Raw genomic sequence first — 17,174 nt, forward strand, 5'->3', positions numbered from 1 at the left:
ATCCTTTGCACAAAATCCTCTGAAATGAAGGTCTATAGATGCATTTGTATTTCCTTGACAGGCGATAGTTGTAGACACTTTATTTTAGGGAACAATTTGCAGAATGTATGTATAAGATAATGTAATGGCTGTCAAAATGATCATTGCATTTTATTTTCTACATAAACCATATCTCATTCTATCATAAATAGTCTTATGTTTTTATTTGTTTTTAATTATTTGTTTGCAACAATTTGTTGTCGTTTTTCCCCTACATTCTGAATTATCATACTTATATTGTAAACCTTGTACAACACGCTTTGTCATTTCTGTATTTAATTCAAGCAAATTTGAATTTGAGAAAGGAGAGAAGGATAAAAAGAAAGAGAGAGCATGCCTCACAACTCAGCTCAGTGAGAGAGAGAGAGAAAGAGAGATCATGTGTGACGTGGGAGTGACTGGGAGCTACAGGTTCAGTATAAACTGACCATGGATGCAGGGATAACAAACAGTCCTGTTCCAGTGATTCCTGGCAGTGAGAGATGATGAGAGTGGCGGGCACCAAGTAAAGAGGAACCGCAGGGACGCTCAGAATTGACACAAAACAAGGTAACTCTTCCACCATATGTGTAAATGTAATGTGTATATTATATGTGTAATTGTTCTGTTTTGACAATTTTCAACATTTTAGATTAAATGTAAATGTTTTCCATAATACATCTCTGCATGTGGCAACTTCAGTGCCTTCTGCAGAGCGATGAGGCTGGTTGAGGGAAACTGTGGTTTCAGCATTTTTTCTAATGTAATTTCTACTCCTGTCATTTATTCTAGCTGTCCATTCTTCTCCAGGACTAGCTGTGAGGATGGAGAAAGCTGCACTGCTGCTGTTTTGTTGCCTGGTCATGTCTTTATCAGGCTCCCCACTCTACCCATCCATTAGGTAAGTCCTGACAGATTTACTGAAATCTTACTTTCCATTACTGAGTTTTAGTGTTTTAGTAGAGTGTTTTTTTTTGTTTTGTTTTTTAAAGTTATTCAAATCTTTAATGAGTGCTCAACTCAGCTGTTCATTTTTGTAGATGCATATCGATGGCAGAAATACTGAAAAGAGGTTGAGGATTATTACTCTGAATAAAATATATTTTTTAATAGAATTCTGACAAATTACAACACCACAAAAATACAATCATCTGTATCATTAACTGTTTCTAAGCTTCAGAGAGCTGATGTGTTTAGAAAGCTTTACCAAGTGGAAATAGAAAACATCTTAATATTTAAAAGCAGAAAATACAAGATAAAACAAGATACACAACGTACATTAACACTAATTTGGGCTCCAGGTTGATAGATGATGACTTGATCACAGTGTCAGGGCTAAAAGAATATAGCCATATCCATGCACAAAGCGTATGATGTTTTAAACCTTTCTCTGGTTACTTTGCATGTCATAGTTGTGCCCTCTGCACTTGTTATGCTAAAAAGGGTCAAGATGTCTGGATTAGTCACCACGTTACATTCACACAGCACTTTAATTACAGTGTCCTGTGCTGAAGCAGCAGAATATATAATTTAACAAGAGCTAGAGCGTTTTGCTGTCAGATTGAGGCTATTTTTCTTTGTCTAAAATCCATCCTCACCATCAAAACTTTGAATACATTTACATATCAGTATGGTATAATGTTTGTGGAGATATTTGAATACAATGTTCTACATTCATTAAGTTAACGGATATTTCTCAGGTTCGGCCAGAGGGATACAGCCATCCTGATGACATCTTCTATAAAGAATCCAGCAGAGCAGATGAAGGAAGACACGAGTCCTCCCAGGGAGCAAGCGGAGTTACGGTCAGTTTGTTAACATGGACTGAGTGGCTGAATTAAAATATGGCTTAAAGGGTCGGTTTACCAAAATTACAAATAAAACATTTTTTTTCTCACTTACCTCTAGTGGTATCTACCAATGCAGATAGCTTTTTTTTGGATATCTGCCTCTAAGATTTCTTCCTCCACCCCCCAGTAGAATAGAGGTGAATGGAGTTGCTTTTGTGGTGCTCACAGCAGTGGAAATTTACAAAGAATTCAACATCAGCATGTCCTTTTAGAAAAGGTGTACCAGTTACTCTGGATAATGTACAGACCTCACTGTGATCAGTTTTTGTATGAACTATTAAGGCCAGATAGAATAGTATCTCAAAATCTGGGCAAATATTATACTTTACTGTTTTACAAACTGTTTACACCTCTCTGTGTGTGTGTGTGTGTGTGTATGTATATATATATATATATATATATATATTACTTCTCATTATGCATATACATTTATACATTCCTGTTTACATCAGTTTATTAATTTGCAATACTGTCTACCACAAATTTATATAACGTTATTTTATATTTTGTTCATGTTTATATTTTAGCCCTATATTTTAACTATTTTATGTCTTAGATTCTCATTTTGCTTTTACTTGCATGCTTTTTTTATTTCATTTTTTTTGTTTATACATATTTAATGAGCATTGTAGGAGGGAAACTGAGATCCAAGATTTTAATTGCCAACAACTGAGATATTATTTATATATAATATATAAATGTATATACATATATATATATATATAACCAAAATACTCATTTTGCTTTTACTTGCATGCTTTTTATTATTTATTTGCATTAATTATTTTAAACATAAATTAAAATAAATTATATTATAATAATAAATAAACATATTTAATGAGCATTGTTGGTTATTGTTATTTTTCATTGCCAATGATCTCTTCTCTGTAATTGTTGTGCATATGATAATAAAAAACTTGAATCTTAAAATGTACTTTTTTCTGTAATTCAGGTGAACTGACCCTTCAAGCTGGGCAATAGTGAATGGACAGATACATCCTTTATCTGCATTTTTGTTTCTGCTTCATTGCACTGCAGTTAATTTTTTTCTCTGAAAGCTATTCCAGAATACTGTTGTGTAAAAACTGAAGTGATGTAAATTGTCCTCTTTCTGTTTTTAGCTCAGGACGCCACGCTGACGCCATCTTTACAAACAGCTACAGGAAAGTCCTGGGCCAAATCTCTGCCAGGAAGTTCCTTCAGACAATCATGGGCAAACGGCTGGGGTAGGTGTAGCACTGGAGGAATGATGTCACTTCAATCTGTGCAAATACAGCAGGAGCAACGCTGTGTTTTCAGGACAGGTTGCCAACAGAAACACACAATGAAACATTAACTGTTTTTTTCTACAGAGATGGAAGTGAGAGTTACGTGAAACGTCAGTCAGATATCTATGAAGGAACCTATAAAGAAGATCTTACATCCATCCAGAGCAATCAGAGATACAGAGGAGTGCACGGGAATGTCATGAGGCCCAGGTAAATAAATACCATTAAAGCCTAATACACACTCTAATAAACACATAATGACATGTTAGTCTGTCAATAACCTGATTCTGTCCTCGTTATAGACTGCTGAGTTGAGATTGGTGGATTGGACAGATTGAAGGCTGCCAGTACTCCTCACCAGCGGCACTTTTCATAACCATCACTGCTTGTTTTCTTATTCTTCCTCCAACCTGTTCTTTACAGATGAAAATTATATTGTAATTTTTTTATTCCCATTAAAGCTGTGACAAAATAAAAACTACGGACCGGCTCATGACTGTGGAATAAATGGCACTGAGGAACTTTAAGTTGTGAACTCTTGTTTTAGCAGAAATACTAGGATGTAACATTGTTTAACTGAAATACTAATAAGGACTAATGATATTACTGAAATCTTGAACATTATCTTTTTTCAAGAGTCAAGACTCATCATATAATTTATGTGGTCATGCTGAACTAGGCGGTGGTGAAAAATACAGTTCTGAGGTATTCGTACTATACTTGAGTATTATATACTTCTACATTGCCACCTTTTAGAGAAAAATATTGCATTTGCATTGTAACAATGTTTTTGAAGAATATTACCAACCCAAGCTTTAACTTCATGTAATTGTCACTTGCGGCCACAGTGGCCGTTTAGCAAAGTTACAGTCCAATACAGTCCACAGGCAATATATCGATATTATATCATTATTGTGATATGAGACTAGATATTGTCTTAGATTTTGGATATCGTGATATCGTAATATGGCATAAGTGCTGTCTTTTCCTGGTTTTAAAGGCTGCATTACAGTAACGTGATATATTGTTTAAGGCTGTCAAAGTTAAAGTGATAATAATGCGTTAACACAAATTAATTTATACACCGCTAATTTTTTTAACGCATTAACGAATCTGCAATATTTAGGTTGTAGCTGGCTCAGCTTTAAAGCTAGAGTGAAGATACTGAAATCATATGAAAGTAGAAAATCTAGGGAATCTATTGGTACCAACCATGTCATACTAGCTTGTTGGGAATGTGGCTAAATAACGCTCAAAATGTACGCAACATTTTGGCAAGGAAAAACTGTCATGGCCATTTTCAAAGGGGTCCCTTGACCTCTGACCTCAAGATATGTGAATGAAAATAGGTTCTATGGGTACCCACGAGTCTCCCCTTTACAGACATGCCCACTTTATGATAACCACATGCAGTTTGGGGGCAAGTCATTGTCAAGTCAGCACACTGACACACTGACAGCTGTTGTTGCCTGTTGGGCTGCAGTTTGCCATGTTATGATTTAAGCATATTTTTTATGCTAAATGCAGTACCTGTGAGGGTTTCTGGACTATATTTGTAATTGTTTTGTGTTGTTAATAGATTTCCAATGATAAATAAATACACACATTTGCATAAAGCAAGCATAGTATTAAATACTTGGCAAATCTCCCTTTAAGGTATATTTTGAACAGATAAAAAATGTGTGATGAATTTGCGATTAATCGTGATTAACTATGGACAATCATGACATTAATCACAATTATATATTTAGTAATTTTCTTAACTTACCAGACTGTTCTCGCTGTTTTATTATTTGCCTTTACCCACTTAGTCATTATATCAACATTACTGAGGATTATTTATCAAAAATCTCAGTGTAAATATTTTGTAAAAGCATAAATAGTCAATCCTTTAACATCGTTGCAATATTGATATCGAGGTATTTGATCAAAAATATTGTGACATTTGATTTTCTCCATATTGCCCAGCCCTAAGTGACATCATAATTTTCTCAATTTCTAAGTCTAATCCGCCAGGACAAAAGTGTGGGTGTGCAGGCCCTTAAAAGTCTGTTAATACCACTTACATGTACGGACAATTGTCATTCCATGCCGCTCCATACTTAGAGATTTCTTCCTCATGCGATTAAGAAATGGGGACACAACAAAAATGCAATCCATTCTTGAAACACTTTTAACGAAACACAGAGGGAATTTAATGCTAATAAAACTAAAATGATTTCTAGTACTACTGTTATTGATATTAAGAATCTGAATACTCCTCTAAGTCTCCCCAGCTTCTCCTCTTTACACTCAACCTTCACTCTTTCAATCCATTCGAAAGAAATACTTAAGATGTAATCAGTCTTGATTCCCATTTTCCTTCTACTAAAGAAAGAAAGAAAGAAAGAAACTTAGACTCACCTCAAATTCTTTATTTCCTCTTCTTCATTACAAAAACATCACTTCCTCAAATTGCCCATATTTCATTATCAACATTTTTTCTAGGGGGACGCCAACTGTGTATCAAATAGTGGACCAACGCTCCTCCTACCCATCGGAAGCACCAAACATGCAAACACACTGGCATAGATAGTAACGTTCAACGTATCAGTGCGACTGCCAATGGGTTTTACAATCAGCTGAAACAAATTGACTTACAGCTTCTGTTACAAGGTGAAATGGGCATTGAACAAAAAAAAGAGGAATGTACAAAAAAAAAAAAAAAAACACAAATCAACCCAAAATCCATCAAGAAACCACAAATAAAACCCCCCAGCTCACTTATAAAAGACTCGCATGTTGGACAACAAGAAAACAAATCTCACAGGAAGATGAAGTGCAATGATCAGTAGCTTTACAGTCCTCAGTAAGAGTATCTGTCAGTGAGCGTTTGTCCTCGGAGATGCTGTGATTTCTCAATTTCTTCCATTTGGCAACACAGACAAACTGCATGTTTAAACTGTTGATTGGATTCTTGAACTGCCACGCCATGTTTAAAGTCTGATTTGATGCATCGTTGAATGACTCCTTGGACACAAAAAATGAGCTTCGTCAGTGTCTTCTTTTTAATTTTCTTGCTCTTATTTTTTCTCAATTCTGTGAAAGAAAGAGAAAATAAGCAAACGTTAGTTATTACAAACATGAAGATGAATGAAATACTTTGTGGTTTTATTTAATGCCTGATCTTTGACGAAGTCATGTAAAGGCTGGATCATGCGTTTTAATGCACAACAAACAATGTATTTTGGCAAAGACCACAGAGAAATTGTCATGACAAATGTCTTAAGATCTGGACAATGCATACCTTGGCACACGAACACAAAACATGTCACTCAAATGTAATGGCACAACCAGAACCACAATGGAGGGGTTACCAAAGTGCCGGTATGGCTATGGTTGTAATGATCATGGTGGGATGAGTGAGAGGCAAACAAAGAGGAGGGGCGGCAAGTACATGTGAACACTCGGGAGTTAGAATGATCGAGCACCACACAGCCATGCACGCTGGCCAGCCATTATGGAAATGCACTGAGGATGCAGTCTATGAGGAATGCCCTTACTTCAGCCTGGAAGCACGACCGACTCATTTGTTACAAATGGCAGGGCTTTATCGTAGGCTCCTATACTTTGCCAACCTACTACTTTGCTCTGCGGCAATCCTGAAAAAGGAGTACAGAGACAGCGAGGTGTGGATAGAGGGGTTAAAAAGACAAGCACCAGCTCCAAGGAGACAGAGACTAGCAGGAAAGAAAAGGGGAAAACAAAGTCCTCCCTGGAAATATGACATTTGTGAAATCATTCATTGCAAAATTCTACTTGCTTAAAAAGGTTAAATGGGCTTTCGTAACAGCAAGAAGTAAAAGTGAACAATTACAGAGTGACGTTTTTTTTGTCAAAGACACAGGCTACAAATTGCTCACTCTGGCCCTTTGAGGGCTCTACATATTGATGGTGAGGAAATTGCCCACTTAGATCATCACTCTTGCAGATCTTGCTGCTACGCTTCTCTCCTGGTCCAAGTAGGCACGAGCTCTCCTTCTGGCAGAGAGCCTGGCACTGGTATCAGCCTCTAGGGACCAACTGAGGAGCTACGATATGGAACAGGCACTTTTCCTCAGGTTTAAGGCTAAGAACTACAATGAGTCCTCATCATCTGAAAGGGGGCAAGGCTTTCTCTCTGGGACTAAGGACTCTCTAGGAACCATTTGTCCCAGGCACCATCAGGAGACGTACCTCTTCACTGCTTTCTGGGCCAGCATGCGGTTCCCGGCGAGGAAGGTTACACCGCCGATAATCGCCAGGTACTTCAGAGTCTGGAACATGTTCAGATGAGTCCAGTAGACGTACATCAGGCCCAGCATGGCTGAAATGAAACAACAGAGTTGGAACATTAACATTCAAATTAAATGGCTGTGTATCAGTGGATCCCCAAGTGGCTTGGGTGCTTTAAGGAGAGGCCAAGGGTGCTGCAAGAGTTATTTACATTTCTAAATAAATGCAAAAATATATAAATAAATACAAATGCAAAAATAATTAGTAGAGAAAATAAACAAGGGAATTAATAAATTAATAAATAAATGGGCAAATTGAAACAGAAATATCAATTTATGTCACATTTTATCAATTAATGGCTACATTTATTTTTAATATAATTATATTTGCAACATTTAATGACATATTTATTTATTTATCTCGTAATTTATTTATTTATTTTGGCAGGTTCCGTCCTCTATAATATAGGCCAAAAAACAACCAAACAAAAAAAAAAACAGACTGAAATCACCATATTAAAATAAACCTTTTAAATGAAATTATTTAAAATATGCAGTTATGCCACAGCTAAAACTGGTGACAACAGTCTACGGTTGCACGGTTATCATAGTAACATAACAGGCTTTTTGGCAATTGTGCTCAACCTGGTCTAAGCCGGTATTGCACTGAAATCTGTGACCACGGAGGAGTCAGCCTAATGAGGTCACCATTTCTGACGACTGTCGTCAGAAAATGTGACTCCACTGTAACTATCTTTTGCTTTTCTTTTAGAGTTTTGTGAATATATCTTTGAAGTAAAAATATTGAAATAATCTTGAAAAATTAACAATGTAGTTTTGTGTGTTTTCTGTCTTGAATGTATAACATTACACAGGTAACAGTGGGGTCACATTTCCTGATGACAGCCGTCAGAATTGATGACCTCATATGTTGCTGGCTCCTCTGCGGTCACAGATTTCGATGGTCACAGATTTTGGTGCAACACCGGCCACAAGGAATCACACTGTACGGTAAAAACTACTTGGCTTATAGCTTTTCATGGAGTGAGTTAGTAAGTTAGCTGTCTCATATATATGGCTCACCTGCAGGGAAAAACTGTCAATTGCGCCAATTAAAGTAAACTAAAGGGACATCTCTGGAAAAAAAAGTCACCCTCTAGCCAGCAAAGATATTAAAAACTTCAAGTGACAAGAGAGGTAAATAAAAAAAAACAGATCAAAGTCCATGAAAAAAAGTCTCTAAGGGCTGTCATGGTTTAAAAAAAGTTTGGGAACCACTCTTGTTTGTTACAGAAATATATAATAAAAATTACAACAACCCCAAGTTCTTTGTTACATCCTATTTTTATATTCTGATAAAGACACATATTCCAGAAACTGATACCACGACAAACATTTTGATGAGAATACTGACATTTGCCTTTACACGCATTACGAATGCCCTAATGGGATGAGCTTCTGGGAATATTTTTATACCTTTGAGTAATGTTTTTAATACCAGAACACCCAAATTGTTTGTGCTTTGTCAGAATGGAAAGGAAATTAAATTACAATTTTATCTAACTTTGGATGGAACCTTGGCTGTGACATACACAAACCTGACTTAATGTTCTAGAGATGTTGTGGGTGGGGTGGGGGGGATGTTTCATGTCGAGATTTTGTGTGTGGAATGTCGTGAATAATGCATCGCTGAAATTAATTATGATAATACACAATGTCACACACAGTCATTACTGCAATTCACTTATCATCTTGAACAACAGCAGATGAATAGTAGATGAAGAGGCTGTAAAACAATCAGATCTGCGATAAACAAAGATTGCGACTAACCTGCGTGTCCTACATGGAACAGAATGGTGCTGGGAGTGAAGCTGAAGTTGGAGATGTTGGCTCCGAGCTTAAACCACTACAGACAAGAGGGGGAATAAAAGACAATGTGAGTTTCATCCCCTGCAAGAGCTGCAAACAAAGGGGCTGAAAAATTGTTTACCACCTAACACACAATGCACTGATCCACTGCAACAATAACTATTACTCAGCACTGCAAATGCCAGGTAAAAATACACCATAGCTTTTGTGATTTCAAATTAAAACAAGCATTATATTCATGCACTACTGGAGCCTCATTCACTGTTTATGAAGGCTTCCTACTGAAGAGCTTTTCTGGGGAAAGAAACTAGACCACCGTGCATACAACAATAATAACAAAGCTGAATGCTCTATTAAGAAAGGTTTTGATTAATAATGGAAGTAGGTTTGTTTCTAGGCGGGCCTTTGAATAAGACAAATGGTTTCTAAATTATTTTCATATGCAAGTTGCTCTACAGTTAAAAGGATAGTTGTAGGAATACTTTCACTGCTTTACTTTGCCATCAGACAACCTTTTCTGACGGGAAACTGAAACCGATATATCCATCTATGCTGTTTTTAAAGCAAAAAAAAAAAATCCTAACCATCCCTTTAAGCTGATGGCAAAAATAATAACAGAGCAAAACGTTTTAGTTTTAAATATTACCAGGATGAGCAGAAGTAGGAAGGGGGACAAGATGAGTGCAGTGAAGGTATTGGAAACCACTGTGGGAGGCTTCTTCTCTGGTTCCCTGAATAAGTGCTGCAGAGACAAGAGGAGATTTTGAACAGCTGGACTGATGCTGCTTCATTTTCCATCATCTGGCAGTGAAGCTGATATAAATAAAGAGTAGGATAAGTATTACCTGGATCTCTGGTTTAGGCACATAAAGATTCTTGGGCTGAATGACCACTGGGGCCTCCTCATCCACAAACTTCAGGATAACATCGGCCTTTCAAAAGATTACAACTTTAGAATTCAATATCAACTTCTCACTGGCTTGTTACATCAGTAAATAATCCTCATTGCCACCAACAAGTCTGAACAGACACTCACCACATTCCACAAGATGGGATTCTCCAAAGTAGCATCTCCAACGATGAGGTGGAGGGAATAGGTACCAGACATGGAGTCAAACTCTGATTTCCGCTCTGCTGTGTCCAACTCAAACTTGTACAGATTCTTGCTGTCGGGTTCAGCCACAAACACAACCTCTTGGCTAGTTTTCTGATTGTGCAGCCGGACAAAAGTCTGCGACAGAGAAAATAAATTGTCTTAATCTTGAACAAGACTGAGAGCTACATTTTTCTGGTGGCAGTAGTTGGCTGTTTTCATGATTGTTTTGGCCAACTATATAATGGTTGTATGGTAATGCCAGCAGTTTGCTGTTCATGTCCCACACTCTGGTTACTTACCTGGTGAGGGGTAAGCTCCACTCCAGTGTTGACATCAACCAGCTGGAAGGCCATAGCAAAGTTTTGGTGGCTGTCTGCTGTGAAGGAGATTTTAGCTTTGGAAGGATAGTCCACCCTGAGACATTTAAAAAAAAGAAAAGCATATAGTATCCTATTGTCATGATACTAAGGGTCAGCAAAAAGGGCTTTACTTATCAAACTCTGTTTCCTTACCTGGTGGTCTTTGTGCCAATGCTCTGGTCCTTATCCACCACAGAGAGGTCCATGCTAGTGACAGACACCTCAGTGGACACCTTCACTTTAAGCTACAAGTGGACAGTCACGACACAAAGTTAGTCAAGTAAGGGCTTGAGAGCAGCATACTAATCCCTAAACAAAGAATGACTACAATCATATTCAGATGGGCCGCCAACGTGGGACAGGCTGCAGCCACAACCTCCCCTCTCTGACTCAACAGCACATTCTCATTTGCATCACTTTCTCCACCAAGGCAATTAAAGCCAAAAACATATAAAACATTCAAATCTATGACTACATGTAGGGGTGGGCGATATATCAAATATACTTAATGTATTGTGGCTTGTTCTACATGGGATGTAGTAAATGACTATATCGCAAACATAGAGGACAAATTGTCACATTTTTTTTTTTAAGCCGCCGCATGAGACTCGTTCTCGTTCGTTTCGCTTCTCCCACGGCTCTCTCCCTCTCACACTCCTCAGGGCGAGTGTCAGTGGGCGTGCGTTTTTGTATCTAGAGGGAACAGGGAAAGAGCCTGGAGAGAGCAAAAGAAGTAAAGCACCAAAGCGATTTTATACATGTTGAGATTGGAAACGTTGATGGAAGATGCCAGTCTCCACTTTGAAAAAGATGGTCAAAGTTAGCTCTAACGTTGTTTTGCGGAAGGTGTATAGGCATTATGGCATTATGGTAAGAGCGTGTAAGAAAATAAAAGTGACCTTTCAGGTAAATGTGATTGGTAATCTCATATTTATTCAATAAATCAGTCAGTCTGTAAAATAATAAATAAATAAATCAAACAAAATGGATAAATATTAAGTAAAATAAATGATTTAAAACTACTGCCTGCAAACTGTATTATAGAGAAAAATGAAATTTCAACTGTGTAAATAATCAGTCAAATTTCAAGACCAATCTGACTTCAATATGACAGTATACCACCTCAGAGGGTTCAGATTAGTTTGCGAGAATGATCATATGCACCAGAGGGTTAAATCAAACAGTTATGTTATTTTAGATAAAATATTAAAATATCAAGATATATATCGTATATCGCGGTATAGCCTAAAAAATATCAAGATATTATTCATAAGCCATATTGTCCAGCCTAACTACATGCATAAAAATTGGCTAATCCATTCCACTATAGTTAAATGACTCCAATTCTGACCGCCACCTCACCTCAACATGGTTGGCAACAAGCCGGGTATCCCCGGTCACTGCAACGGTAAACTGGTAATATCCACTGGCTGGCTGGGTGGACATGAAGTTCAGTTCAAAGATGCCACTGAAAATCAGAAGAAAAAAAATAATAATACGGTGTATGTTCTACCAAAACCAGGCAGTACTTAAATCTTGTAAAGAAACTGAATGTGCTGAGTTAAACATAATCTACACAGTCAATGGAAAAGATCAATTACATTTGTGTGATGTTATTATTTGCGTCATCATTCAAACTGCATTTCTGTCAACACTAGGAAAGTTTTTTGGGCTGAGTAATGAGGTAATGAAAGGACATGTGTGTGTTTATTTCTTCCAGCTTTTGGTATAATTTTCAAGTAGAGGGGAACCTGGGTAAACTTGTCTCTCTAATGATACATACTCATTAAGTGTGAATGGAGCTTGGCTGAGAATGACGCTTTTGGAGGCCACAGCGTACGCAGATTCCACCAGCACGTTGGCCATGGCCAGAGGTTGAGACATGACATCAGTAACTAGGAGCTGTGAATCAGACAGAGAAACAGCGTCACTATGAGCGGATTGAAAACCACCAAGAGGGACTGTAGCTCGGTTGAGATCCAACATCTGTACCTGCAGGGTTGGCTGGCTGTGGGACACTGTGGCTGGGCCCTGAGCACTGACAATGACAGGCACATGGAAGCGGTTGTTGGAGAGAGCAGCGGCGGCACTTGCCACGCTGAAGGCCTCAGCCAGAGAGTCCCAGGATTTCTTGCTGAAGATGGAGTTCACCAGCTGGATGACCTGGTCCTGTGGGGAGAACATGTCTAACATCAGTTTCAGAGAGGAAAAACCCATGCAGAGAAAAGCCAACACCTGACAGACAGAAATCATACCTCCTTCAGAGGGGGCTCCATGTCCACATGATCTGACAGGGAATAAGCAGCGGTCACAAACATGGCAGTCGCCTCAAGTCCCTCTTCAAACTGGAGGTAGATGCCACCAAGGTCATCCAAACGAGCGGTCAAATCCTGAGAGGAAAAAAGCAAAAAAAGTGTTTTCTGTTAAAAAAACTAAAACCTGCAAAATTAAGTGTCCAGTGTGTCTTGCGCCAAGTAAAATCACAGTGACACAGCACCACCTGGTGGAAGTTAAAGAGCTCACCTCAATTTCCTCCAGTATTCCTCCAAGTTCTGCCTGCTGGGAAAGGCGGGCGGCGGTCTGCAGAGCTGAAGTGATACTGTTCAGAGAGAACATACATTTGTTGTGAATTAAATTGCTCCGATCATTTGCTCATGAGCACTGCAAGAATGACAAAGAATGATACTGCACTCCCAAACCCACACAGGTAACACTTACGCCATAACGTTGTCCTCTTTGTTGATGCGACCTGTCAAGGCACCTACAACTTCCTGGGAAGCCAGAGGAAGCCCCAGAGAGCTGAGTGCGCTCACGGCTCTGTGGATCTGAGTCATGGTCGAATCCTCACTAACTGCTGCCAGGAGGATGTCGCGGGTTTCATTGGACACAGGGATCTATGAAGTGAACAAAAATCTCATATAAATAGTTGGTTCTTATGGGATTGCATTATAGTAGAGCATCGTCCACTTTGCCATGTCAATGATCATGAAGCAATGATGTGGATTTCAAATACCCAAACAAATACAGTGAGTTTAAAACAGAGGAAAGAAGCACTGCTCTTTAGTAAGGCAGGTAAAAGTACATGAAACAGAATACAGGAAGTCTTGCTTGCTGGATAAATAATCCTCAAGTAGTGCAGACAACCATGGAAAAAAATACTTCAGGTGAAAAAATATATAGTAATTTTATTTTCTGAGCATAGGCAATAAAACAGGCCGACGCGTATTGACTCTAGATCTTCATCAGGGTCTGACAAACAACTGATCAGTCAGGATTATATACTAGCCGTGGGTGGCAGTCATAAAGCCATGTATATAAACAATAGAAGGCGCTAAAGCGTTATCAAGGGCCGCATGCAAGCATATAGTATGTCAAAGAGATATAAGGAGAGAAAAAGCATAATACATAATTTACATAAGGTGGAAAAAATCCTGAAAATACCCAACGAATACTAATAAGGAATGTTCAGAAAACTGAAAACAATATCAAATAAACTAACAAAATAAATATCCATACCTCAAATATATGTAGCGAACTCTACATACCTTTCAATGAATTTCAGTAATAAGTATATACAAGGAGATAGGCAAACAATTAAATATATATGTACCAGTACTACCTGCAATACCGCAGTGAAATATAATACTTCTGCAAGATGGAGACATTTCCCCAAACAGGACAAAACTCAATAACCAGATAATCAAAGCAAATACTACTATATTTTAATTACAAAATTGGCATTATTAAGGAATAAATCGGCATATGCCAATTTGTCAGGTTGAGGAGTATTGCATAATGCCCAGATAAGTGGTGGTAAAAATGTTGATATGCAAAAACATTGTAAATATGATTAAACGATAGTCACTGGACTTTAAATGTACATGATGTTTAGAAGGTCAGGGGATATTAGTTGCTTGTTGGAGGAGTTTTCTTAGTCTATCGCCAGCTCTTATATGATTAGGTATGACTTCGAGGGCAATTGCTTTCAGGGAAGAGGGACTCCCATGTCCTGCATGATTGTAATGAACAGCCATAGTTTGGATTTTTTTGTACTATTAGCAGTTTTGTGCTCCCCAAATCAAATCAAATACGGTGATTTGTTATGAGAAGAGGATCTTCTTAACATTGTGAAATATATTTTTTCCTATATTGTGCAGCCCAACTACACATTTATCTACTCCAAAAAAAAAATGCATTTGCATATAATGAAAAGCAGTAGGACAGATAAGAAGGCCGAGGCATGCATGCATACCTCACATCCTGAAATGGCTTGACTGGTCTCCGCAGCAAAGAAGAGAGAGTCAACGCTAGTGGGATCCAGCTGGGATTTGATAAACTGGCATACTTCCTACAAAACAAAAACAATCAACATTTCATGTCATATCTCTACTATCCAGATAATTGAAATATGACTGTTTTCTATATCAGAATATATATTTTCTTACCTCGTGATCAGGAACAGTTGCTCCAAGCTTGGTCAGACCAACAACAGAGTAGTATGCAGAGTCCAGATCGGTGAATTGTTGGCTCAGGAGGTTCTGCAGCCGGGCCACATCGGACAGGGAGAGGTGGTGCGCCGGTGTGAGCGCCTGAGCTCCAGCGAGAGCAAGGCTGAGGAAAACCAACCCGAACAGCCCTGCAGACACAGAGAGAGGACAGATGTTAACCTGCTGGCTGGTCGGAAGGTGTATGCACCGGTTTACCACCGTGGAGAGGAGACAACACATTCTTATCATGTACTATCTCTTGTGTCTTCATTCATTGAGATAAACGTCCATTGCAGGTTGAAGCTACGAGGTTAGCTAACGTTAGCATCAGCAGGAAGCAACACACTGCATCAACCAGAGGGCTTTTTATACAACTATCATATAACTAGCGACTCCATAACAGCATTCAAAATGTAAATAACACAAAAAACCTCCCGTATCTAACGTTATATTCAAACTGTTTGAATTAATTCACTTACTAGACCGGTCCATGTCTTGAGAGTCTAATGCAGCGTCACCAAAACGGACGAGAGCTTCCGGTTTCTCAGAGAGTGAGCTGTCACCAAAAGGTACAATATCCGGCGGTGCGTTCGACGTTTCAAAATAAAAGCCACGGTAAGTACACGTCGAGTAAATCCCAGCTGTGAAGTGCCATTTATTTAATTTTTCATTTCAAAATGTATTTCGAACATGTAAAATACAAAAAAAAAGATCATACCAACATGTGGACAGTCAGAAACAAGTAGTATTTACATAAAATGAAAAGCGTAAGAAAAATTAATTGTCAACACTTGATGCCTTGATTTACATAATTCAAAAAAGATTGACTTTGACTTTTGACTTTGAAAGACTTTATTTCGAACATATAATAAATAAAAACAGATACAAAATAATAACAAACAAAACAAGAGTTATAGTGTCCGAAAAGGAGTAGGTAGAAGAAAAACTTATATTACCCTACCCCTTTCTCACTTCTCCTCTAATAACTCATATATCATAGAATGATAATATAATATAATATAAAAACTATCCCAGATTTATTTACATCCCAAGTTGAATATATGAACAGCATCCCAAGTTTATTTACAACCCACAAATACATCCGGAGTTAAAAAGTATATAACCAACCTTTAACACAACTCTTCTTCAACCATATACCTCCCAAAAATATCTTTCTTGTATAGCTTTTTAAATTGATTTATATTTGTGCTCCCCCTTCAACCCATCACCAGAAGAAGTATAAACTTGTTTAATCCCACCTCTTCTCCATAAGTCAATTATTAATTATTAACCAGCTTCCTTATTGAGCCATACATATACTCTAATTAAATGTTCCTAAATTTGTCTAACTATAATTATTATTTATAATTACTCTAACTATAATTATTACCTTTTATCTCTATCATACAGAAATATAAATTAATTACTGATATAATTATCCTTATCAAAATATACATTTGTTATCAATCCAGAATACCAATTCATTACTGATAATATAACTTAATCACAATACCAATTCATTACTTACATATTTATCTTAATCATATTGACTATTTGTTATCTTTTCTTATATGCGCAAATTATTATTTACAATATACAGTTTTGTAATATACAATATGCACATGTAATACAACCTGCAATATATACATATATACACATACACATATACATACATATACTATATATATATACATATACATACACATATACACATACATACACCGCAAACATAATTTAACGATAATCATGATTGTTTCATTAGTACACGTGACGTTGAATACATTCAGGTTATGCGCCCTTTAATAAGAATAATAATGTTATTACAATTGTATTACCAATTTATTGCCATATTTAAAGCTGCAGTGGCAAAGCCTGAAGAGAGCTAGAACAGGTGCAGAAGTTTAGTTTTCTGTCAGAGCACTTGAATTACATATGCTGAAAAGATGTTATGGATTTCTTTGCCCAATGATGGCA

The 17,174-nt window shown here is 37.6% G+C and overlaps 2 protein-coding genes across 3 annotated transcripts; one reads left to right on the forward strand and one right to left on the reverse strand.

The window, feature by feature from the left end:
• The first annotated feature begins 502 nt into the window (after nucleotides 1-502).
• On the forward strand, nucleotides 503-3,371 carry ghrh (growth hormone releasing hormone). The gene is given in 5 exon segments (XM_037773028.1): nucleotides 503-588; nucleotides 811-919; nucleotides 1,719-1,823; nucleotides 2,990-3,094; nucleotides 3,221-3,371. Coding segments are annotated over 4 exon segments (438 nt in total). The 5' UTR covers nucleotides 503-588; nucleotides 811-842.
• A 2,164-nt stretch (nucleotides 3,372-5,535) lies between these two features.
• rpn2 (ribophorin II) lies at nucleotides 5,536-15,820 on the reverse strand. Of its 2 annotated transcripts, XM_037776920.1 has the most exons (18): nucleotides 15,680-15,820; nucleotides 15,159-15,349; nucleotides 14,966-15,061; nucleotides 13,432-13,607; nucleotides 13,237-13,312; nucleotides 12,969-13,103; nucleotides 12,706-12,882; nucleotides 12,497-12,615; nucleotides 12,076-12,181; nucleotides 10,867-10,958; nucleotides 10,654-10,768; nucleotides 10,295-10,489; nucleotides 10,104-10,190; nucleotides 9,905-10,000; nucleotides 9,220-9,295; nucleotides 7,352-7,481; nucleotides 6,679-6,777; nucleotides 5,536-6,214 (listed from the first exon to the last, which is right to left on the reverse strand). In XM_037776920.1, exons 1-17 carry the CDS (start codon nucleotides 15,690-15,692, stop codon nucleotides 6,726-6,728), a joined length of 1,932 nt encoding a protein of 643 aa, XP_037632848.1. In that variant the 5' UTR covers nucleotides 15,693-15,820; the 3' UTR covers nucleotides 5,536-6,214; nucleotides 6,679-6,725. The 2 variants fall into 2 exon arrangements, with proteins under 2 accessions (XP_037632848.1, XP_037632857.1); XM_037776929.1 differs by lacking the exon at nucleotides 6,679-6,777.
• Nucleotides 15,821-17,174: the final 1,354 nt, after the last annotated feature.

The sequence above is a fragment of the Sebastes umbrosus genome, chromosome 1, assembly GCF_015220745.1.
Source record: "Sebastes umbrosus isolate fSebUmb1 chromosome 1, fSebUmb1.pri, whole genome shotgun sequence".
Lineage (NCBI taxonomy): Eukaryota > Metazoa > Chordata > Actinopteri > Perciformes > Sebastidae > Sebastes > Sebastes umbrosus.

Bases quoted from the DNA above. Each gene is read 5' to 3' on its own strand.
- rpn2 (XM_037776920.1), bottom strand. The intron at 12,883-12,968 runs GTATGATTTCTG...TTCTCCCCACAG, and splicing joins TGGAGCCCCCTCTGAAGGAG to GACCAGGTCATCCAGCTGGT. The intron at 12,182-12,496 runs GTATGTATCATT...TCTGATTTTCAG, and splicing joins GCTCCATTCACACTTAATGA to TGGCATCTTTGAACTGAACT.